At 61.1% G+C, this 23,970-nt stretch overlaps 1 protein-coding gene across 2 annotated transcripts in view; it reads right to left on the bottom strand.

Moving 5' to 3' along the window:
- Nucleotides 1–445: 445 nt before the first annotated feature.
- RAB40C (RAB40C, member RAS oncogene family) overlaps nt 446–23,970 on the bottom strand; it is a 24,586-nt gene continuing 1,061 nt past the window's right edge. For both annotated transcript variants that reach the window (XM_032845959.1, XM_032845958.1), the window contains exons 2-7: nt 23,660–23,883; nt 7,568–7,628; nt 7,054–7,114; nt 1,801–1,878; nt 1,361–1,583; nt 446–844 (exon numbers count right to left, since the gene is read on the bottom strand). In XM_032845959.1, the coding sequence (XP_032701850.1) occupies nt 567–844; nt 1,361–1,583; nt 1,801–1,878; nt 7,054–7,114; nt 7,568–7,628; nt 23,660–23,801 (843 nt within the window). In that variant the 5' untranslated portion in view covers nt 23,802–23,883 and the 3' untranslated portion in view covers nt 446–566. The remainder of the gene's footprint in view (nt 845–1,360; nt 1,584–1,800; nt 1,879–7,053; nt 7,115–7,567; nt 7,629–23,659; nt 23,884–23,970) is intronic.

The following is a 23,970-nucleotide window of genomic DNA, read 5'->3' as shown; positions in this document are numbered from 1 at the left end:
GCTGGCGGAGGCAGCCATGGGCCCAAGCACACAGCCCGAGCTTCCACGTGCCCACCCTGCACCCCTCCCGCCCAGCCCACACACCCCGCGTGAATTGTCTGTGAATTCCAAGGTTGGAGCCCTGACCAGGACTCCTCTCTACCTCTGCCTCAAACCCCCTCCCTGTCCACATGTCCCAAAGCCTGCCCCGACCCCACCGCCGACAGGACTCCCCATGCAGCCGCGTGGAGGCCGCCCTACCTGCGTGTTACAAATGTACAAAAAGGTGAACATCTTCCATATAAAGAAGGACGGGCGCCAGGCTCCCGGGTCCTCAGGCAGCCCCCTGGAGGCTGGGGTCGGGCAGGGCTGCCCCCGGGATGCCTCCCAGCCACACCGCACCGTGGGGCCCCGTGGAACCTGTCTGGCTGCGACCACCGGCTGCACTGTGCACCCCCACGCTCCGCGGGAGGCGGCGTGGCCACAGCCCTCCCTGACACGGCGCCCGGCCCGGCGCCCAGCCAGACGCGATCCCCAAGCGCGAGCCCTCGCAGAGCGCACCGGACGGCGGGCACCCAGCCTGCCCGCTACGAGATCTTGCAGTTGCTCCTGGAGCAGTTCTGGGGCGGGCTCTGGGGCGGGCGGATGGACTTGGACCTCTTGAGGCTGTTGCCCTTGCTGCTGCCGCCTGCCCCGCTGGCCAGCGAGTAGGAGCGGCCGTGCATCATGACGGCGTTCATGCCATTGGCCATGGAGAAGGACTTGAGGTGGCTCTTGATGGTGACCGGCAATGGGAGCTTGTCGATGAGGTGCACGGGGGTACAGGACACAATGGCCCGACAGCAGAGGTCCTGCAGGCTGAACACTGCACGTGGGGGTCAGACCGCGGTGGGGAGAAGGGAGGTCAGATGGCAGGGAGTGCAGAGGTCTGCCAAGCCCTTGGGGTTCCCCTGCCCTGCACCCTGGACGCCCAGCATGCCACCCCAGTCGCCAGTGCCCTGGCAGGAGACGGAGGCTTCTGACCACCCCGGCCCTTCCGGCAGCTCCGGTGGGACGGGGCTCAGGCCGAGGGACAGGGAAGCACACCGCCACGACCATTAGGGGTCGGCTCTAGGGGGCAGGCTCCGAAGACACACTCTTTTCGCTCTGGGACAGGGCCCACGGCACGGCCTCCCAACCCCCAGGTGCAGATAGGGCATCCTGCACGGTCCCCTCCTGGAACACCAGGACCCCACACAGAGCTGGCTCAGCCGCCCAGGCACTGGGAAAGCCGCGGAGGAGACCTGGCCTCCCCTGCGACCCAGGAGGCGGGCCCCTGAGCAGGCAGCTGGAGGCCCAGTCTGTTTCCACTTTCTGGCCCGCAGCCCTGACAGCCCCTTACCTCGGTTGGGCCTCCAGATCTTCTCCATGCCATGCCTCATGAGCACGATGCGGGACAGCTCGGTGAAGGACTCGATGACATTGAAATTGCACAGTGGACTGACCTCAAAGAAGGTCATGCCATTCTTCTCTGCGTAGGCACGCGCCTGCTCTGTTGGGACTTGCCGCTTAAAGGCCAGGTGCAGCCGGTTCCCAACCAGGATCCGGGGAACCCCAGGCGCATGCTTGGGGGGGGACACAGGACTCAGCAGAGGCACGACACAGGACACCCCCCCTTGGCCCTGTCTCCCAGGCCCCAAAGTGGGCAGGGCCCTCACTGTTCTGTGGCCATCCAGTGCTATGGGGACACAGAGCTGGGCCCTCCAAGCTTCCTGCTGGGGAGGGTAGCGTGTACACCTGGGAAGGGCGACCCTGAAGGGCCCTGTGCGGGCGCACGCCTACCTCATCGATCTCCTTGATCCACCGGTCTATGCCGTCAAAGGACCAGCGATTGGTGATGTCATACACTAGGAGGATGCCCTGCAAGGGAGACGCAGGCGTCAAGAGGCCAGGGGCCGCCTGGATGGAAGAGGTCCTGCTCCAGACACAGTGTGGCCCGGTGCAGCCAAGCGCCGCTCCCTCCCAACACAGGGGACACTTGGTTCCGGCCACCGGCTTTCAAGCCGACTGTGTGGGTCACTTGAGGGAAATCTTGCCATGAGATCCCGCCACGTTTCCAAGGCACAGCTGGTATGAGCTCTGCACGCAGACTCTGGCCAGCTCTGCACCCGTCTCCTCGCTGAGGCCAGGCTGCGGGCACGGACAGCCTGCATGTGGGGCCGTGGCAAAGCGGAGCTCTGGGGCTCAGTGCCCCCCCCATCTTGGGCACTTGGCTAGGACAAAAGGCATTTTTTCAACTTTTCTGTTCCAGACACACTGTAAGCATCAACCTGTGATCGTTTAGAAATCACTCAAGTGGGACCGGCAGTCCGTGCGGGTCTACAGGTGCGGCAGGCAGACGGCAGCTGGGTCCCCGACACGCCATCCCACTGTGTGCTGGCTCTGGCTGGGGCACCAGGGCGCTGAGCAGAGGGGGCTCTGCGCTCCAACCCAAGCTTGTGGAGCAGGACGCCAGTCACTGCAGCAGGCCCCCACCAGCCGGGCCGGTGATTTGCTACACGGATTGTCCTGTCACATCCCTCAGAGACCCATCAGCCGGAGCTCAGGTCTGGGCTGTGTGCCCCTGCATGGCTCGCCCGGCATGCCTGCCCTGGATGTCTCAGGGACCTATCACAAGCCTCGGAATGGCAACGGCACTGAGCGAGGGCAGCCGCCAGCCCCTGCCTGTCTCTGCCCTCGGGGCGCCATGCCCAAGCAGGCCCAGGACCCACCCCGTCCCGCCCCAGCAAGGCTCTGTTCAGCCTGTGCCCCCATCACACACAAGACCGTGCCGCTGAGATCAAAGAAACAAGGCACCCTCCACCTCAAATGAGCCTTTCCTCTCAAATCTGTCCTCCCAGTTCTGGAAGACAAGTATAGCTCTGAGGTCTTGTAAGCACAGAGGTCAAAATCCCCCTCTCTGGCTGGAAAGCCTCAAGCAGGGCAGCACAGAGCCACCTGCCCACCAGGGAGGGACGACCGGGGAGGGACAATCGCTGGGGAGGGAGAGCCTTCAGGGCCGATGGCCAAAACCCACATAAAGTCAAGGGCTAAGACACACATTTCGGGGGCACTGGAGTCAGACTGGACAGGTCCCGAGAGCAGCTGGGTGTGAACCCTGCCGTCTGGGGCGCAGGGAACAACGCCTCCAGCTGGAGTGCAGTGAGGGCACGCCACTAACCCTCCAACCTGGAACAGCCCTTCTAGAAATAACCGAGGAGGTTCCCATCAGAACTGTGCTTCTGTGGGCCGCCTGGGTGGCTCAGTGGGTTAAAGCCTCTGCCTTTGGCTCGGGTCATGATCCCAGAGTCCTGGGATCGAACCCCACGTCGGGCTCCCTCGTCAGCAGGAGCCTGCCTCTCCCTCTCCCACTGCCCCTGCTTGTGTTCACTCTCTCGCCATCTCTCTGTCAAATAAATAAACATTTAAATTAAAAAAAAAAAAAGAAAGAACTGTGCCTCCACGTCCCAGGACTGCAAAGGAAGTCGAGCTACAGACATGGCACAGCGATGACCCCCCGCAGACCCTGAGAGACACCAACACACGACGACGCACGGAGGAAAGCTTCCGTGCACAACCACACGCTGGAAGACCGGGCAGTGTCTGTTCTGGCTCCTGCTCCCCTGTGTGAGGCTGAAAGGCTCCCGCAAGCGGACAGAAGCTCCTTCCTCGGGCCCAGGCATCTGCCGTACCCCTCGGCCGTGGGAGAATCCCTGGCTGCCCCTCCCAGCTGGCACCAACCTTCAACGACCACCCCCTTCTGGGCCGGCCCCAGTCTGACAGCTTGGGGTCTGACAGAGGCGATACTCATGCACACCCGTCATGGGGAGGAAGGACACACAGAGGGTCACACTGTAGGCACAGGGACCAAAAAATATCACGGATGCGGCAGGGAAGGACAGGTGGAGGTGGAGTCAGGCACAGGCAAGGTTCCCGGTGACCAGGATACCCCTCAGGGTTCCAGTGTCGGCCGTACGGCCCGAGGGAGGAGGGGCAAGTAAACTGCCACTAGATTCTGTCCTTGTCATCAGTGAAACTCACACGTGCCCAGACTTTCTAAATGAGTGGGTGCCCCAGGACATCAACAGAATTCCTCCCCACCCGTCCAAGAATGACCAGTTCCCGTCTCATTCCTGACACGGACAGGGTCCCAGTGCACCCTGCCTGGCCCCCACCCGGCGCCCCTGCCCCGCAGCGGCCAGCACCCCACGCCAGGCTCATGCGGCAGGACCACTGCTGGCACTCAGGTCATTTCTCCCACGAAAAGAGCCCCCAGGCCCTGGTCGGTAAAATCCCTACAAGAGGGACTGCGGGCCCAGGGGTTGGTGCCCTTGTTCTATGCAAGTTATTTCCACCGACTTAGGAGAGCACGTGCGGCGGGGGCAGAGGGAGAGAACCTCCAGCAGACGTCCCACTGAGTGTGGGGCCCAATGTGGGGCTTGATCTCATGACCCTGAGCTCATGACCTGGGCTGAAACCAAGAGTCCGACACAGAACTGACTGAGCCCCCCAGGCACCCCCAGGTCGTTCCTTCTGAGCCACAGCCTGTCCCTCAGAGGAGGCGCGGATCTGGAGTACGAACAGTCTGGTGAGTTTGGACAAACGAACGTGCCTGTGCCGGCGGCACCCCAACCCAGGTGCAGAAGGCATCTCCAGGAACGTAACTGCCGGCACGTGTAACACACTTTGTCTAGTCCAGCTCCCAGGGAACAGCCGTGAGGGACAGCCGCTCCTACACTCCACAAGAAGCACTGACAGTGGGAGCAGCTATCAAACAGCACCCACGTGCCAACCTACCTGGGAAGGGACAGGTGGCAAGCCCGTGCCCCCAGCAGCACTCCGTCCACAGTACCTGTGAGCCCTAGACCGTTTTCCACAGGAAACCCCTTTTCATGGAAATGGACTGAACCTTCTCTAACCAGACCAGTGCCCATCCAGCTCAGCCCAAAGCCTCCCCGAAACAGAACCTCCCCCTCCCCCAGCTCCCTCCTTGCACTGAGCCCAGGGGACCCCAATGGGCAATGCCAGCCTCCCAGGGCCGTGAGTGGCCACCTCAGACCCCAGCAACAGCAAGCATGGGCCACGGAAGAAAGCACCCATGGCAAGGGCCCCAAGATAGCCGTTGCAGGGCAGGTGACAGCAGTCAGGAGCTGGCCAGGGGCTTCTGGGACCAGGGCCCTCGGGGACCTGCAAGGCCTCTCTCTGTCTTCAGTGAGGGTAGGAGAGTGACAAGAAGCTCAAGGAGAGGCCCCAGCTCTCTGGGTACCGTCCACTGCACACCCAGGTAGGGCCCCCTGCAGACCCCTGCACCTGTTCACTGCCAGAACCCGGTGGGACGAGAATACAACAGGCGCTCACGGCCACCACCCACCTCCGGGCCAGAGATCTGCCATGGGCTCCTCCGGCCCCAGAACCATGAGAACCCCCAGAACCAGCAGAGCCAAAGCAGAACTCGGGCTGATACTCTAGAGAGAACAGATGCGGTAACGCGTGATCTGGCAACCGTGCCGTCTCCTGCTTCCTCCCGCGGCGCTCAGAAGTGCGAGTCTGTGGTCAGCCCCAGGCTGACACTCGGCTGAGGCCAGGGGCGCAGTACCACACCGGAGGGGGCTGGCCCCAGCTCTTCACTTTCCTTCCGATGACAAAAGTAACGTGTTTAGTGCAGTAAAACCAACAAATATTCAAACGCGAGAGGAGCACAGCTGAGCTCCCAGAAGCCACAGGTGCACGACAAGGACCGCCACTGTTCACGTCTCGTCTCACGTGTGTAAAATCGCACGCGCAGTCCCCTCCTTAAGGAAGATGGGCCCGGGCACTGTGCTTCTGTGTGCCTCAGCTCTCCCCACACTCGCCTGAAAGGCTGTTCCTGCTACTTTACCTCAGCCCCGGTGCCACCGGGCACATTGACAGGCGCCCCAAGCTGCACCCCTGACCCCGAGGTCCTACCGTATTCCGTCACAGAGGAGCGGCTGCTCCCGGAGGAGCCGCCAGTGACGCACCTGCCCTGCAGGGCGCCCCCCACACTGGCGGGGGAGACTTTGGACAGGGGACATCACCAAGCCAGCGGTACGGCTCACACTTCCGGGCCAGCTCCCAGGACAGGAGCCCGCAAGCCCGGCCTGGGGCTCTTCCACCCGCTCCGCACGCTGGAGAGACTCCCCCTGGAGAAGGGATGGGTCGTCTGCTCCTGTCAACACCTACTCAGACTCGGTCAGACTATCACGGACCAAGTGTCCCTCTGGCTTCCCAGGCCCCATAGAGCAGAAAGAGGGGCACGGGGCGGGGGGTGGGGGCGCGCTGGACATTCATCACTGCTCACAAAGCAAAACAGATCCCCATGGGGCTCCCCTCCCAGCCCCAGCCAGAGTGTGTGCGGGGTACCAGGCAGCCCCCTGCAGCCCACACCCCACACAGCCAGGGGCCCCGGCCTGCCGTGCACAGCAGGTCCGACGTCAGGGGTCTCCTTGGCAATTCCAAACCCTGGGGGGGTCACGGCCTGCCCTGCAGCACAAACAAGACTGCTCCTGCGTCCACACCACTCAAAAATGACACGGCAGTGAGCACCTAGAGATGTGAGCACACAGCCACCTTCCTTTCTCTTCCTAGCCTCGAACCACACACATCCAGCCGGCATGCGAGCATGCTGGAGGGAGTCCAGAGGACACAGAAAGGGGTGGGGGGTGTCCATGCCTGTGCACACTGCACAGCCCTGCCCCGCTGAGGACCCGCGGCAGCCCCTTCCATGGTGGCTCCAAGGCTCAAGCCCTGCCATCCTAGTCCGCGGTCCAGGCCGGCCCACCCTGGAGCCACCAGGCAGCCCCTCCATCAGCACATCCCAGTCCTGGGACTCAGAAGTCACCTCTTCTTCCCAGGGAACCGGGTGACTGAGCGGCATGTCCGAGGGTCTTGGCACCCGTTCTCTGGTGCCTCCTGCAGCAGGAGCCACAGGAGCCGATGGCCACACAGGGTACCCAAGCTTAGACTTCCAGTAGGGTCTGACAGCACGGCTGCAGGGGGTCACCCCAGGTCACGGCATCACACGGTCGCTAGGCTTACCTGTGCGCCCCTCGAGTAGGACCTGAAGATGGTGCAGAACCTGCCTTGGCCGGAAGTGTCCCTGAAACACAGAGGGGTTGGGGGACGCGGCCCGTGGGACCCCAGCATGCCCAGTGTCCTCCCTGCGAGGCACCCACCCCCCAGCCCTTCCACAGCGCACCCTGGTGGACCTCCGTGGGTCTGTCTCAGAACCTTGCCCTGTGGGGCTGGGCAACCCTACCCTGCGAGAATTCCCGCCTCCCTCGGAGGTTCCGGAAAGTGCTTGCTCTGGAGCCCAGTGAAGGGGAAGGGTAGAGGGCCGTGGTCATGGTGGAGATGACGTTTATGGGCCAGAGTCAGACCATGCAGCCCAGACTCCTGGTTTCTGCATCAGAGTCCGTTCCACGGGCACCCAGGGTCTGGGCAAATGGCTGCTCCCATCAACAGGACTCCTGACTCCCCTTGGGCATCATGCAGGGACCCTGGGACGCTGCAGTCCCTGCCCCGGCACCTCACCCCACAGGGCCTGACTCACCAAAGCTCCAGCTTCACCCGCCGTCCGTCCAGCAGGATGGTGGTCGTCTTGTAGTCTATTCCTGGAAGGAAGCAGAAGGCAGCTGCAGGCAACGCATGGGGACAGGGCCATGAGCCTGTCCAGGGCCAAGGGCCGTGTCCACCCCCCCACCCTGACCCTTCCTGTGGCTTCAGCCCAGCAACTCAAGCGGGCCACCCCGGTGTGGCCCCAAGAGCCTGTGCTGGGTGCTGACAGACGTGGTGCAGAGGGAGAGAGGTTCATCTCCGTGCTGACCTACATCGTGCGGGTCCTGACACCAACCTCCCAGAAGCTCAGCGTGTCTGGGTTCTTGGGTTCACCGCAGCCCCCGGATACTGACAACTGGAGCGTGCCAGGAGCACGAGGAAGGGCCAAGTAATCTCTAAATGCCGTCTCGGGAGCGCTCTCTGCAGAAGCCACACCTACCCTAGCTCCAGGTTTTATTTTTTTACTCCTTTACAGGACGAGGTCAGTCCACGAGAAGATGGTAGGAGTAGGGACGCTTCGCTGACGTGCAACATCTTCAAGTGGTCTGTGGGCCACCCAGAGACTTCCCACAAGCTGTGTCTTCCCTCCCCTACTCCTAAGCCTTGGAGAAGATCATCAGCTTCCTGGCTTTTTCTAACACTTGCCCCAGGAGGGCTTGAGAATGGGCTTTTGTTTTAGGTTTCTTTTTTATTTTAAGATTTTATGTATTTGAGAGAGTGAGAGCGTCAGCAGAGGGAGGGACAGGCAGAGGGAGGGAGAATCCCAAGCAGGCTCTGCACTGACGTGGAGCCCGACGCAGGGCTCGATCTCATGACCCTGAGATCAGGACCTGAGTCGGAACCAAGAGTCAGACACTCACCTGATGGGGCCATCCAGGCACCCGTGGTTTTTTGTGTGTTTCTTAAAAACGTTACGTATGTCTGCATGCATTTGAGAGCCAGAGCAAGAGCAGCAGCGCAGGGAGAGGGAGACGCAGACGCCCGCCGAGCAGAGAGCCAGCCGCGGGCTCCGTCCCACAGTCAGCCCTGAGATCCAGAGTCACGTTCTCCCTGACCGAACCAGCCAGGCGCCCTCTAAATGGGCATTTTCAATGCAGGTGTCGTTCACACACACACCGTGTGCCCCCAGCACCCCCTGGCTGTCCTTCTGCCAACAGCCAGCTGCGCGTGAAAACCCGGCTCCCGTGCGTGAGAGGACACTGAGGGCGTGAGAACGGAACCGACGGCGCGGGAGAAAGCGTATCCGATAAAGGGCTGCTATCCGTAACACAGAAAAAAATGCCACGACTCAGCACCAAAACCCACCCAATTAAAAAATGGGCAAAAGACATGAACAGACATTTCTCCAAAGAGGATACACACGCGGCCAATTCGCACGTGGAAAGGTGCTCAACCCCTCATACTGGGGACCGCCCCGGTGAGAGGCCACCGAGCTCTGTTTAGTTATTATAAGAAAAACAAACAGAAAATCACAGGTGCTGGCAAGGGGGTGCGGAAGGGGGCGGCCACATGGAAAACGGCCTGGTGGCCCCAGGTTGCTGGGGCACAGAGCTGCGGGTCCACACCCGCACTGCCCGCAGCACCACTCACAACCGCTGAGAGGTGGGAACAGCTCGTGTGTACATCAGCGGGGTCTGTCTGTGCACCGGACTACCAGCCTGAACGGGGCGGACCCGCCGGCGCGGGCTCCACCGGGGGTGGGGGCACCCTCGAGGGCAGTCAGACAAGCCTGCCGCAGGGAGACACACTCGGCGGGCTTCCCCGTGCCCAGGCCCCTCCCGCAGCCAGATCCCCTCCACCACGGTCGGTCGGGTCGGTCCGTGGAGGTCCCCAGGGGCGGGGGCTGGTGGGGCGTCGGCAGTTCCTAGGCACGAGCTTTGGTTTGGGAAAATGGAAAAGCCCAGTGGACGGACAGTGGTCGTGGTCCCACGGCAGCGGGAACACGCTGCGTGCTATTTGGAGCTGTGCAAAACCCCCAAAGAGGGAGAATCTTCCATGGCCCCACGAGGCCTCCCCTACGTTCTGTGGCCATCCTAGACACAAAAACCAGAGGCAAAAGCCTGAGCTTCCGCCTCACGCTTGCCCTAATTTCAGATGGCGAGGAGCTCGCCTCGGGGTCTGCAGATCGGGCCTGCCCCACCCTCGGAGGTGGCAGGGTGCCGTACCCCCCAAGCCCTGCCAGGAGCGGCCCCCATGGACGGCTGAGCAGCCCGTGCGAGGGGACTGAGGAGAGAGGACAGCGGGGCCCAGCTGCGGGCCGAGAGCCCGGACAGGGCGGAGCGCCCCAGGTGGACAGGTTCACGGGACACCAAAATGTCAGATACCCTCATGCCCACCCTGCCCCTCATCCCCACCCCCAGATCCACACAAAAACGTACAGGGCACTTTATAAAGTCTTCGAATACACAGACCAACAGGTCCAAAGAGAGGCCGTGCCCTCAGCAAGGACGGGGCCGACTGAACGTCCCTGCTCTGCCGGCGCCGGCGAGCCCCAGTCTCGAGTCTGCTGCAGAATGGCTGTCACCCCACAGTCCGTAGCACGGAGCACCTCCCTGAAAACCCCTGCGTAACACGACCGCCCCGGAAGCCCGGGCGTGACCCCGAGAGCGCCATCCGCCGGGGCTCGGAGGACCGCCCGGGGGCTCTCGGGGCTGACCGGGACTCTGGAGGGCCCGACGCCCAAGCTGATGGCGGCAGCGCACACGCAGGGTGCGGGCCACCCGGGTGACCCAGTCTCAGGTCCCCACACTCTCTGGACAGGCACAGGGCACCGGGAGGCCAGTGGGCCGCTGTGGCAGCCGACCCCAGCCCCAGGAGGGCAGCGGCTCCGCCGATTCCCGAGCCTTCCTGCGCGCCTGCTGTTTCTCCAACAGCTGCTGGAGCCTGGCACCGGCCCGGGGTCTGGGGGTCTCCCTGTCGCTTTCGGCGACTCCAGCTCTCCCTCCACCCACTCGGCTGATGCGGCGCGCACCCAGCAGGCAGCCCGTTCTTCCCGCTCGGCGCCTCCCTCCGGGCCCCGGGAGCCGGCCGAGGCTGCCCCGCTCCCCTCCGCGGCTCCTTCCAAGCTGCCTCCCAGAGGCTCTTCCCAGCCCTCTGAACGCTCCTTCCCAACGACGCCCCCTCCCTAGTTCTGGGACCCGGCGTGCCTCTGCCTCCCGGCAACACTGACGACCCACCGTTAAGGTTCTCAGACCGTGGTGGCGCGCGGCTGCCCACCACCCCTCGGAGGCCCCCAGGAGCAGCCGCAGTTCCGGAGACTCTGCTCAAGGGGGGCTCACGACGGAGCGCCTGGGCACCTCAGGGTGTGCGGAGGCCCGTCGCCCTGGACCGGGGGCTGTCCCTGCGAGAACCAGCTGCTGCCTCTGGGCGCTCTGGACACCACCTGAGCACCTGCGGCAGGGCCGGCGGGGGCCTCCGCCACACCCGCTCCTCCCAGGGAGCAGACCTCCACGTCCCCGCTCGGGTGGCTGCGGTCCCAGCAGGGCCGGGGGCACAGGGTCCCTTCCGGCGCCTCCCAGCCAGGCTTCAGGCCTCCGCCTCGTCTTGGCGGCGGCGCCGCGTCCCACACAGCCGGCCTCTCTCCCCCGAGGGAGTCACGGGTTCCTAAGGTCTTTTCCGTGGTGTGACGGGGTTTCCCAGGGGAGCGGCAATTCCCTGGACAGGAACCCCTGCCTCCCTCCTTCCCTCCCAGACGCCAGGTGCTGTTTCGGGAAGGCCCGTGGCAGCAACTGGACCGAGAGCGACAGGGACCCCTCTGAAGGGGTACAGGCCCGGGACCGCAGCTGAACGGCCATGCACGTGGCCGCTGTGCCCGACGGAACAGCCTGGAGCCCCGCAGGCAGCTCCGGCACCGGGCGGGTACGGGTACACGCGAGGCACGCGCGGCCCTCACTGCGCCGGGACCCCACCTGTGCCAGGTCGAGCCTGTCCCCCACCCGCACACCACACGCCGCGCAGACGCCACCACCTCGAGCGTCACGGGTGTCTCGCTGCTTCCAAATTTTACCACGAGTTCTTCATTTTGGGGGAAAAAACCATCTTCCCCCAGGAACACCTGCACTCGGTACACGTCTGCTGTCGCCTCATCAGCGTCCCTGGCTCCAAGCACGGAGGACTCAGGACGCATATCACACACGTAACGTGCCCTGTAATGTGCGCATGTAACGTGTCACATCACAGACACGTGCGCAGAGCGGAGGGACGGCATGTCCTCCATCTCACGGCCTCTCAGGAAAGCACTGGCCCCAGGGGGCCCGACGCGGCTGAGGATGGCTCCCGCCACTGGCAACCTGATGCCACGTCCTCGCACCCCAGCCATGCCCCGGGGGCACCACGGAGGCCGCAGGAGCAGGCGCTGTGGTCACAGCTGCTGACTGGTGCTCTCCGAAGAGATGGGCCAGACGGGAGGCGGAGGACGCAGGACTGGTCCAAAAAAGGTCACTTAAGTTTCAACTTGCCGAAATGCCTGTTTTTGACAGTCACCCCATTCCGGTGGTTTGGGGGTCCAACAAGACGCCCCTCCTGCTCGCAGAGACCCACCTCCCCAGGACCCGTGAGCAGAGCTGTAGGCATGCGCAGGAGGAAGGCTGGGCACTCCCCTCCGTCTGCCCTGGCCCCTCATCTGTGGGAGGGAGGCGTCCACGGCCACATGGCCCTCCTTCACCAGGGCTCACCCGCCTGTCAGCACGGACTCAGGACCACCGGCCTCCAAGAAAGCCCATGGTCACTAGAAGGACATGCTGCTCGCGGGGAGGACGCACAAAGAGGAGCGCGGCAGCTCCAGCTGTCTGCCCATCGGCCTCACGGGGTGTGTAAATCGAGACTGTGAGCTCAAGGTTCCACTGCTCAAGAGTGCAGACCACTAGCACAACCTGGCTGGCCTCTGGGTGCGGGCACTTTCCACACACCTGTCAGACCCGCCTGAAGGGAGAGAGCAAGGAAGGACGTCACCTGCCCAGACAGGACATCCGCCACCACACCCTTTCTGTGCCAGGCTCGTCTTACGGAAAAAACGGAGACACTCAAAGTGTAATTACGTAGCTACTTCACAACACAATTAAAGGACACAGCAGGCCTTTTCTTTCTTTCTATTTTTTTTTCTTTTCATTTTTTTTTTTTTTTAAGATTTTATTTACTTGACAGACAAGAGATCACAAGTAGGCAGAGAGGCAGGCAGAGAGAGGAGGAAGCAGGCTCCCCGCCAAGCAGAGAGCCCGATGCGGGGCTCGATCCCAGGACCCTGAGATCATGACCTGAGCCAAAGGCAGAGGCTTAAACCACTGAGCCACCCAGGCGCCCCCTGAAAAGGATTCTTGGGGGCACCTGGGGGGTCAACTGGTCAAGTGTCGGATTCTCAATTACGGCTCATGCCATGATCTCAGGGTCGTGGGATCAAGCTCCACGCTCAGGGGGAGTTGGCCTGAGATGCTCTCTCCCTCTGACTCTGCCCCCCTCCCCCCCAAAACATGGGCACTCAAAACTCTCTCTCAAATACAGAAATCTTAAAAAAAAAAAAAAAAAAGGTTGGTCACCTGGTAGCTCAGTGGGTTAAGTGTCTACCTGTGGCTCAGGTCGTGATCCCAGAGTCCTGGGATGGAGCCTGCCGCAGGCTCCCTCCTGAGCAGTGAGTCTGCTTCTCCCTCTGCCCCTCCCCTTCCCCCTGTGCACATGCACACTCTCCCTCTTTCTCAAATAAATAAAATCTTTTGTTTTTTTTTCCTTAAAGATCTCATTTATTTATGACAGAGAGAGACAGCAAGAAAGGGGACAGAAGCGGGGGAAGCAGGAGAGGGAGCAGCAGGCTCCCCGCCAAGCGGAGAGCCCGACACGGGGCTCGATCCCGGATGCTGGAGCCATGACCTGAGCCAAAGGCAGATGCCCAATGACTGAGCCACCCAGGCATCCCTCAAATAAATAAAATCTAAAAAAAAAAAAAAAAAAGGATTCTAGGGACGCCTGGGTGGCTCAGTTGGTTAAGCAGCTGCCTTCGGCTCTGGTCATGATCCCAGCGTCCTGGGATCGAGTCCCACATTGGGCTCCTTGCTCTGCAGGGAGCCTGCTTCTCCCTCTGCCTCTGCCTGCCATTCTGTCTGCCTGTGCTCTCTCTCTCTCTCTCTCTCCCATAAATAAATAAAATCTTTAAAAAAAAAAAAAAGGATTATTTCTGTTCCAGCTGATCCCTGACTGCAGCCCAAGGGAGACCTCATGAGGACCCAGCTGAGCTGTGATGGGTTTCTGACCCACAGAAACTGCTGGGAAGTGGGTGCTGCTTTAAGCCCCTCATCTTGCGGTAATTTCTTAGTCGGCTTGGGGCCTGTGCCAGAGTGCCATCATCTGGGCAGTTTACACACAACAGAGACGGACTTCTCATGCTCCAGGGGCTGGAAGCTGGAGACAAGGCACCAGGAGAGCCTGCATCCAGGGAGGGCCCCCGTCCTGGGTCACCAACAGCAGGAGGGGCCAGGGGCTCTCTGGGTCTCTCTGACAAGGGCACTGACCCCATTCCCGAGGCCCCACCCTTGTGACTCAGTCCCTTCCCAAAGGCCCCACCCCTGACCATCACCTGGGGGAGTGAGGTGTGAAGACAGGAACCCTGGCAGACACCAACACTCAGTCCAAAGCAAGAAGGAAGACCGGCGGAGTCTACCAGAAGCACAAACACGCACTCCTCTGACCAGCTACCCCAAATCTACCCAAACCAGAACAACACCGACAACTTCCCAGGACGGTGTGCTGGGCAGAATAAGGCCCCAAGCCGCCCCTGCAGATGTCCTCCCTCTAATCCCTGGAACCTGTGGCAACGTATCCTGCAAGGGGAAGGGACCTGGCAGGTGTGATTGGGGGATGTGCCTTGAGACCGAAAGGGTCCTGGGTTATCCGGGCGGGCCCGAAGTCATCAGCAGTCCTTAAAGATGGGGACTCTTTGCTAGCTGAGTCAGAGAGGAGGCGGGAAGAGGAGAGACTCAAAGCCCAGAAGGGCCTGACCTGGCTTTGAAGACAGAGAAAAGGGAAGGTGAGTGAGGCATGTGGGTGGGCATGTGGGGCAGCCCTCCCTGGTTCACAGCCAGCAGAGACACGGGGGTGGGGATGGACCGCCAAGGCCATGAGCAAGGAAACAGACCTCCCTGAGAGCCTGCCGAAAGGAGCGCCCGCCACCAGAGCACAGGCCGTACGGTGAGGGGTTACGGCAGGAACAGGCACAGAGGGGCTGCAGGAGAGCCGCGGGAGGGCATCTGCTGTTAGCAGACGGGGCACAAAGTAAAGCCCGCCCACTGGGGGTGGCAGAGCAACAGGCAGTGAGCCCTGGGACCGAACGCTGTCCTAAAGAAACAGCGTAAGAGCAAAGTGAACAGAACTCTCTCCCGCCCTGGCCTTGGGACAGTCCGTAAACCGTCCAGTGGTGACTACTAAAGCTGGACAGACCCTACAACTCGGCAGCCCCACTCCTCAGGGTGTCCCTGAGAAACGCACACATACAGGCAACAGAAACAAGTATGAGAATTTTCAAAGGAACATCATTCAGAAAAAACCCAAACATGAAAACGTCCCAAAAGTCTCTGTGCAGAACAGATAAGTACACCGCAGTCCGCACAGAGGGCGCGCAGGACGCAGCGACAAGCTCGCCACCACACTGCTGCGTCTCACGGAAAACGGAGCGTGTGTGACTCCACTTCCAGGAACACGGAGAAACACCAACTGGTCTGGAACAGAAACACGGGCGGCTGCCAGTCTGGGAGCACACAGGCTGGTCTTCAGGGAGCACGGGGCCAGAGGGTGGCGATGCTTTCTCAGGTGTGCACACCCGTCCAAACTCTCAGAACAGCAAGTGTGAACTGGACCAGCGCCTGGGCACACAAATTACACCGTGAGGGCTGACTAAAAATAACCCAAGGCAGGGGCGCCTGGGAGGGTCGGCCGTGAAGCACCTGCCTTCAGCTGAGGTCATGATCTCAGGGTCCTGGGATAGAGCCCCGCGTCAGTCTCTGCACTGAGCAGGAAGCATGCTTCTCCCTTTCCCTCTGCCCCTCCCCCTGCTAGTGCCTTCTCTCTTTCAAATAATGAATCTTTTTTAAAAAACAAAAAAGGCTGACAACATCAAACCCTGGCCGAGACCTAAAGCAACTGGATCGCACGCATGTTGCTGGTGGGCGTCCAGAGTGACGGCGGACGGCAGCGCACAGCTGGCCGACTTCCCATGAACTAAGCGCGCACACACTTGTGAATTAGCAATGGGTTTCATGCCACTAAATCACACGCTTATGAATGGTCAGCACAGTAAACATATTCACCACCACACCAAACTTTTTCAAGTTTTATTTAAGTCATTTCCACACCCAATGAGTTTGGGGCACAAACTCATGATCCAGAGATCAAGAGTCACACGTACCTCGGAATGAGCCGGCCAGGGGCCCCCACAAAAATAAAAATTTTTAAAAACTATACAGATTTCAGGCGTCTGGGTGGCTCAGTCATTAAGCATCTGCCTTCGGCTCAGGTCGTGATCCTGGGGTCCTGGGATCGAGCCCCGCATCGGGCTCCCTGCTCAGTGGGAAGCCTGCTTTTCCCTCTCCCACTCCCCCTGCGTGTGTTCCCTCTCTCGCTGTGTCTCTGTCAAATAAAATCGCAAAAACAAAAACAAAACAAAACGAACTGTACATATCTGTACAAGAACGTTCATACCAGCGTTCTTCATAGCAGCCCAAATCAGGGAATGACAAGGGACCAGAACCATGCGGACAGGGGTACAGGAGTGCAAGGGAACGCTTCTCGGGAACAGCACAGACGGCTACGTGTGTGCCCCACGTGAGTGAGTCTCACACCATCCTAGAGAGTGACACAAACCAAGAGCACTCACGACTCAAGTTACAGGAGGTTCTGGAGAGGCAAAAGCAACCTTACAGGGACCCGAAGCAGGCCGGGGGCTGGGGCTGGGGGCTGGACTTCCAGGAGCCACGAGAGAACTTTCAGGGGCAACTGGAAACAGTCCATACCCTGATTAAGGCAATGGATATACAGGTACATGCCTGTTAGAGCTCCCTGAACTCTGTACTCAAGATGGGGCCACTTCACTGCATGTAAATTGTATCTCAATAAAACTTATTTTAAAAAAGGAAACCCGCAGGACATCGACCTGCGCAGAGTTTAGGTCAATAAGTCTTCTGACCACGGGGTTCTGCACAGACAGGAGCTGTTCGCGAACACCCGTCCCCTAGCACGCTGAGAACACAGACGTGGTGGGAACTGGGACACGCCACGAGCTCCCGTCCTCCTCCAGGCCCGGGGCTGCCCCCACGGCCCACATACGTCTGTCGCTGGGGAAAGGAGGAGGGGGGGCCGCCTGATGAAGGACGGAAAAGGAAGCAGAAGTTACCTAATGAATTTCAAAATGCCTTTCTACACACATTCCACGCCGGGTCTCAGGAGAAGCTCTAGGGCAGTCTGTGGACGGGTTTCCTAATAAACCAGACGAGACTGGACCAGGGCAGAAGCCTTCATGAAGAGCAAGCATGCTCTGAGAACAAAACTTGGCGCAACTCAGAACACTTAACATTAAAAAACAAACAAACACTCAAAAATTACCCATAACCCCAAAAGTCAGAGATAGTCACCGTTACTGTTTTCGTGTGGCTCCCGGTTCTTTCATTTCGCACACACGCGTACATGATGTCGTTAGACTCTGGCGGCTTAACGAGGCATCAGAGCTCTCCTCATGCCCTCAGATACTCACTATTCCCAAACCACCATCTTTAAAGGCTCTATATGTGAATATTCCATATTTCCTCTCTGGACCCTTGAGGATTTCAGACTTTTCATTTCTATGCTTATAAAAGAAAAGAAAAGAAAAAAAAGAAAAAGCACCTTGATTGTTTCTAGCGGTGTCCCCTGTCCTTCTGCAGGAACGACAACTACCGACTCTCGAAGGCTCCGGAGAGCACAGCCGGCAGACCTGCTGCAGCACTGCCCACCCCAGGCACACTCTCCGTGCCGTGCGCCCAAATTTACTCTGTCACGCACTGACAGGTGACCCTCCATCCCCCGAGTTCAACGTCTTTCCGTCTGCTTTTCAGGAGAACCCCCTCTCAGAGGACTCTGTGTGCCCAACTGTCTTCAAACGAGGAAAATCCTCCTAAAAAGGCTACAACCACCAAGGTGTCCTCACTTACCCAGGAATCTGGTCACTGCTGGACCCAAATCAAATCATGGCCAGCCCCACTGACCAAGACAGCTGCGAGTGTGACGGTCCCCAGGACCTCTGGCTCCCACAGGACACCCAACTCAGACCATGCAGCAGCCTCTGCAGCTGACCCGGGACCTGGTACCTGTGCTCGGGGACATACATCCTCCCTGTCCAAGCCGTATCCGTAAGAAAACCAGACCCAGCTCCTGACATCTTCCTGCCAACATCAGACCCAGAAATGACGAGACCACCCCATGAGAGGTCCCCATGTCCCTGCAGCCACTCAAGGCCATGCACAGTGTTTCAAGTCTGGACAACGTCACTTAGTCCACTAGCCATCCTCACAGACCAGCTTACTAGGCACTCGCCTGACCTCAGCTGCCCGGGAAGGGGCAGACGGGCAAAGACTCAGCTCACAACCCCAGAAGCTACTAGATGGAGTGCAGGCCCATCTCGATCACAGCACCGCTGCCCATCTGGGAACCGCAGCCCTCTGCTCAGCCCTGCCCACACGGCGTCCTGGGTTCACAGACGTGTGTGTCACCGGCCAGGATCTCTTCCAGGGGCCACGTGGACTCACCTGCCCAGAAATCTGGCAGCTGGACGTCTGCACTGTGACACTTCTCAAAATCCGTCCAGTCCCTACCCGCTCCCAGGGCTCTCTGGTCTTGCTCCGAGACGCCAGCCTCCGGCACCCTCCATACCCCTTCTTGGTGAGACCCCTCTCGACCTTCCCTCCCTCTTCGCCATCCTGCAGCCCTGCCTGTCTGAGCAGTGCCCACCCAACCCGCACAGATCCCAGTGCCCTATGAATTCCAGCCAAAGGGCAGACCCCTCTGCTCCACAAACACCCAGCACCTTGAAGGGCCAAAGCTCGTCTGGTGTCCTTGGGTCCCTGCCACACCCACTGCTGCCAGGTTTACCTGGCCACCTCTGCCCCCGTCCCTCCCCCACCCTCCAGAGGACGCACGCCCAGAGTCAACAAGGCACTCGACACTCCAGTCTTGGCATGATATGAGACAGCCGGCCATTGCTGGGCCACAGGAGCACAACCATGAGAAGCAAACCTCGTTACACCTCATGCTCGCTTGTATTTACTCGCATTCCCAAAGGATTTAAGGGTCCCATGTCCCCCCATCCAAAGGGTGACCCCATACACCCAGTCTTCCCAGTCTCCCACTCCCAGTCTCCTTCCCCTGCATGCCCAGGGCACCAAACCCAGCCCCGTGGGCCACCTTGCTCCAAGCCTGGGCGCTGGACACAGACACTTTACCCGACTTACTCCAAATGGCAGATGGCAATACCCTGAGCCGTGTGGCCCCAGACCCCACGACACCCACACCACGTGCCACCCACTGCCTAGGCCTGGCTCCAACTCCACCCTCTGCCTTCTCCTCCTCCTCCTCACTGGCCGCAGGCCCCAGACCAGGGACAGGTCAGATACAGCAGGTGAAGTACCCGATGCACCCTCCCCACCTACTTCCTTGGGTCCCTGCTGGGGTCTCCTTCCTGAAACACACTTCTGTTTACTTCATCCGGCGAGCCACACTGTTGCCAATGGGACCGTGACACAGCACAGCCCTGGTAGAGAGGCCACTTGGCACGGCCCTGTGCCGGCCACTGAGGCCTCTGTTCTCTGCCCGCCCGAGCTTATGGAGACTGCTCAAGCTTCAGACGCTGTAACTGCCTACTCTAGGACAACTTGGGCAGGGCCATGCCACCTCAAACGGCCAACCAGCCTAAGGAGCTTCATCTGAAGCAGGCATAGAAGTCTGCGTCTCCCCACCTGCCTCCCGGTCAGATTGGGGGAGGCCGATCTTTATGCCACACACACAGCAGGTGAACACCCTGGCCAATGGGGCGCTAGGAATCCAGCCCCGCGCGGACAGTTGTATACGTGGCACTCTGTGGCCTTCGCGAAACTTCTCTGGAAACTCGGGGTTTGCTACCCGGGTCAGCAGCTGACCCTGGGAGCTGTCTGGCCTCTGCTCTGCTGGTCGCGGCCAGGAGGGAGCCAGGCAGGGCTGGAGCGGCTCAGTGGAGGGAGAACAAATGGACCTCAGTGACTGTCCCAGGCCCCAGAGCAGAGGGAGGAGGCAGCCCCAGGACTGGGGAGGGTCTGTGGTGAGAAGTGGGTCACTCCTGCCAATCAGCACCAGGTGCCCAGTGGCCCGACTCTGACTGACAAAGCCTGGAGAGAAGCGTCGACCAGGAACTCAGTGACCAGCTGCCAAGGCCCAGGGGAAGGGGGTCCTGCAGCCAGTGTCTGGGGAGACGATGGGCGTCAGGCCCTATGCTGCCCACAGCAGCCGCACTCTGAGCTCATCTGAGCCTCGGCTCCTCACGTGCCAAACGCGGCACTGACAGTCCCTCCGTCACAGAATGGCAGAGAGGACTAGAGGATGGCAAGAGCACCGGGGGAGCCCAGTACTGTGACCCTGCCGGGCTCACGTCATACTCTAGACCAATATCCCTCTTTGGAACCTGGCATCTGACAGAAGAAAGGCGAGTCCCAGTAAATCGTCCAGAAAAATGGCCAGAGTCCAAAGACAAGCACCAACCACACACAGAGGGAGAAAAGGAACGATGAAGGGTTGTCCAGTGACCCAGCGACCAACACCAGGTTTCTGTCAACACAGTGACGCCGCGCACAGGCTGCTCGCTCCTCTGGGACACACACCAGTTACTACCTCCGGGGCGTACATCTCATGCCAACACTGGGGACGAAACAGCAGACGAGATGCCACAGGCATACTGTCCGGAGACCGTCCTGACTCAGGAAAACAGCACAGTGGGGCATCTAGAGAGGCAGTCTCTCCTTGGGTTGGCACTGAGAATAGAAACCAACTTCCAGCTGGCCGGAACCGTCCCGTGAAAAACCATGGGGGGACATGGTGACCAACGGCCCAGCCATCGGGTTGCTGAAGTGGGCTGAAGCCACGCTCTGGACCGGTCCCACGTGGGCACGGCAGGCGCTGTTTGGTCCTACAAACATCAACAGCCAGCAGGCCCCAGACACTCACAGAGACATCCTGCTTGCCTGGTTTTGTCCGTCCCTGTCACAAACACCACAGTCCTCCTACCTTCCCCGCCCCCCAGACGCTGGGCTCACAGTACACTCAGCAGCTCCCACCCACACGGACCCCAGAAGAGCAGACAGGGAGAAATGGACTCGCGTTCACTCTGGAGTCTTCTGGGACGCAGGCCTATCAACCACAGCATATTCTCCTCAACGTGAAGGTCTGTGGGAACCAAGGTGCTCAGCGTGTCACTGCCCTAAATGCTCACTACCCCCAAAAAAGCGGGAACAGGCCTGTGCACTGTAGCAGGACACTTCCTGGGCTCCTGGGAGTATCCAGGAGTACCCAGCATGTTGCCCTGGGGCCAGCACAGACACACTGCCCACCACGCCAGGGCGGGTGACCTAGGGATGCCCTCCGGGGTACCAGCTCCTCACAAAGCACGGGCACCTCCTTGCTGCCAGCTTTCACAACCAGGACTCCCCGACACCCCCGCAGATGGCCCAGGCAGAACCTCCGTGCACAGTGTCCTGTTGCCTCCCCAGGAGAGCAGGGGCCTCCTCTGAACCACTGCCGTGTATCCCGAAAAGAGAAAACTCAAACCTCCTGAAAGGAAGGCTTCCCGATCTACAGAGACCTGTGAACACAGCGCACACTAGAGTTACCAGACACCCAGGGCCTGCTGCAGGCGCCCCCGGGTGTGGGCGCACTGTCACAAGCGGCTGTCGCTGCTCCGGTGTCGGGCAGAGAAAAGGCCGCTCAGCGACTCGTGTGCTTGCAGAGCAGGGAGACGACGCGTGCCGACGGACCTGTCTAAAGAAGGAGCTGGACGAGCCTCGGCCGCGGGTGAGTAAGCAGGCCGGCCCGAGGAGGAGAGTTCGACTGCATGTCCTTCAAGTGGGGATCCCCCGCCACGGGTCCTCTGCTCCCGTGGGACCCCGGAAGGCCAGGCAGAAAACAAGCTGAACGCGCGGAGGGCCTGTCACGACGGAGAGGAAGAACTGCAAGTACGTCCTTCGCAGGAGCGTCAGGAATCTACGACTCAGGTGATGGGGAACCCTGAGAACCAGCTGCCCCAGAGCTTCCAAAGCCCTCCAGACTCTCCCTCAGGAAGCCTCCAGAGGGACAGAAGCAAGTGCTCACGCAGCTGCCAGCTTCCCCCGGAAGAGAGCCCCGGCCGCTGGGTCAGCGAGCTCAACCCCGACCCTACGCAGCCCCTCCTGCCGCGCACGTGTTAACCTCAAGGAGCCCAGACCCAGGGTGGCACTCTGCCCCTTCCGCTCCATGCCGCGGTGATGACAGGGACCCGTGAGCGCACCCCCACTCAGCACCCGGCAGAGGGCCATCGCGCGAGACCGGCGCACTGTGACCGACAGCTCCGCCGCCTGAGGCAGGTCCCCACCCAGTGAGTTTTCCTCACTACCGGCCCCAGCTCAGTCAATGTGTCACAGGAACCGTGGCAAACATCACCACCCGAGAGAGAGCGCAGGGCTTCGGCCCCACCTCTCCAGGGGCTCTGGGTTCCCCGAGAGTTCGCTGCACCCCACTGGCCCACCTGACCCTCAGAAGCGTGTAGCAACGTTCCAGGAAACCACCGCTGCCCCAGACGAGGTCTGGCCTGCCCAGGCTCTTCTAAGCCCATGCCACCAGCCACCCAGGACGAGGGCTCCAGGAAGCGATGCCACCACTGGAAAAGCAGCTCAGCCACTCACTGTCTAAGGCAGGACAGACACCTCTGACCGTCACTGCCCAGCATCCACTGGGGTGGCAGTAACGGATGAAGGGGCCCGTTGAGGACGCAGTGGAGGCTCCCCCATCCCTAAAAAATCCTGCGCCCCCCCCCCCCCCGCCACTTCTTGCCATCTCCTCTAAGGTGAGGCTGAGAGCTCGGGGCTCAGGAGGCGGCCCGAGCAAATCCAGCACAGCTGCCTATGGCCGAAACTGCTCCAGCAGGAAGGGCGTCTCGCTAGTGCAGGTGATCCAACAACCTGGACCAGCCCTAAAATGAAAGGGTCGGAGAAGCCGGTCCACACAGTCAGCTGCCTATAAGCAACAACTTAGCCAACTGCAGATGCTGGGAGCAGTCAGACAGGACTGACAAGAATCCAAGAAACAAAGTAACAAAGGGTGTGGAGAACAAAGGCCCGAAGAAGTAAAATTAGATGAAGATCCCTGCGAACATTGAGCTGCTGTCATGCTCTCTGCAGATTTCCTGGTCCCCCTCGAAGCACCCTCCATGTGGCAGGGCACAGGGCCCCATCACAGGGCAGTACTGACCACACTGATTCCCGCGCGCCTCAGCTGTTATTTTAAGGAAAAGATGTAAAGTGGTGAGCTCAGCGCCGGGACTGCATTAGCTGCGACTTTAACGATACCACGAACGGAAGGGTGGGCGTCTCCTTCCACCGAGCACCGGGTCACGTCCCGGGGGACAGCCTGGCTCGGAGGAACCCCGTCTGCGCGCAGACACCACGGGGTCACGGGAAAGCCCCGGCCACACCTGGCACACCTGTCCCAGCTTCTCCACTCGGCCTGCCCCTAACGCCGGCCGTCCGCGCTGGGGCCGCCGCCGCTGGCCCTCGGGGACATCCTCCCCGGGCTCCGCAACACCCCCACTCTCACGCACCCTCCGGGGCTGGGATGGCGGGTGCCCACGCGGCGCTGCGCTGCTGGACCCCGGGGCCCACTGCGGAGCCGCTCGTCTCGGTAAAGGCCCCCGGCTGACCCGGCCCGGGCACGCAGACTGCGAGCTCGGGGCCCAGCCGCCCCCGCCCCCGCCCCGCCCCGCCCCGGGCTCCCGCCCCCGCCGGACAACCCCGGCTGGGGGGCACGCGCCCCGCAGACGCGCGCCGGCGGCAGGGAGGGCGGCGACCCCGCGCCGCGGCCTTACCGTTGCTGTAGGCGTACGGGGACTCGGCCGCGCCGTCCTGCAGGCTCTCCAGGATCTCGCCCTTGCCCACGTCGCTGTCGCCCACCAGCAGGAACTTGAGCAGGTAGTCGTAGCTCTTGACCGGGCTGCCCTGCGTCCCCATCCTCTCACGCGCGCGCGGGCCGCGCCCGCATGCCCGCCGCGCCGGCCGCGGGAGCAGGGCGGGGAGGAGGCCTCGGACCGACCTGCGGGGCCGGGGCGCGCGTGAGCGGGGTCGGCCGGCGAGGCCCGGGCCGGCGGCAAGGGCCAGGCCCCGCCCGCGCCGCCCTCCC

Source organism: Lontra canadensis, unplaced genomic scaffold (assembly GCF_010015895.1).
Source record: "Lontra canadensis isolate GAN:19392208 unplaced genomic scaffold, GSC_riverotter_1.0 scaffold171, whole genome shotgun sequence".
NCBI lineage: Eukaryota > Metazoa > Chordata > Mammalia > Carnivora > Mustelidae > Lontra > Lontra canadensis.
This window is presented reverse-complemented; position numbering and strand designations above follow the sequence as displayed.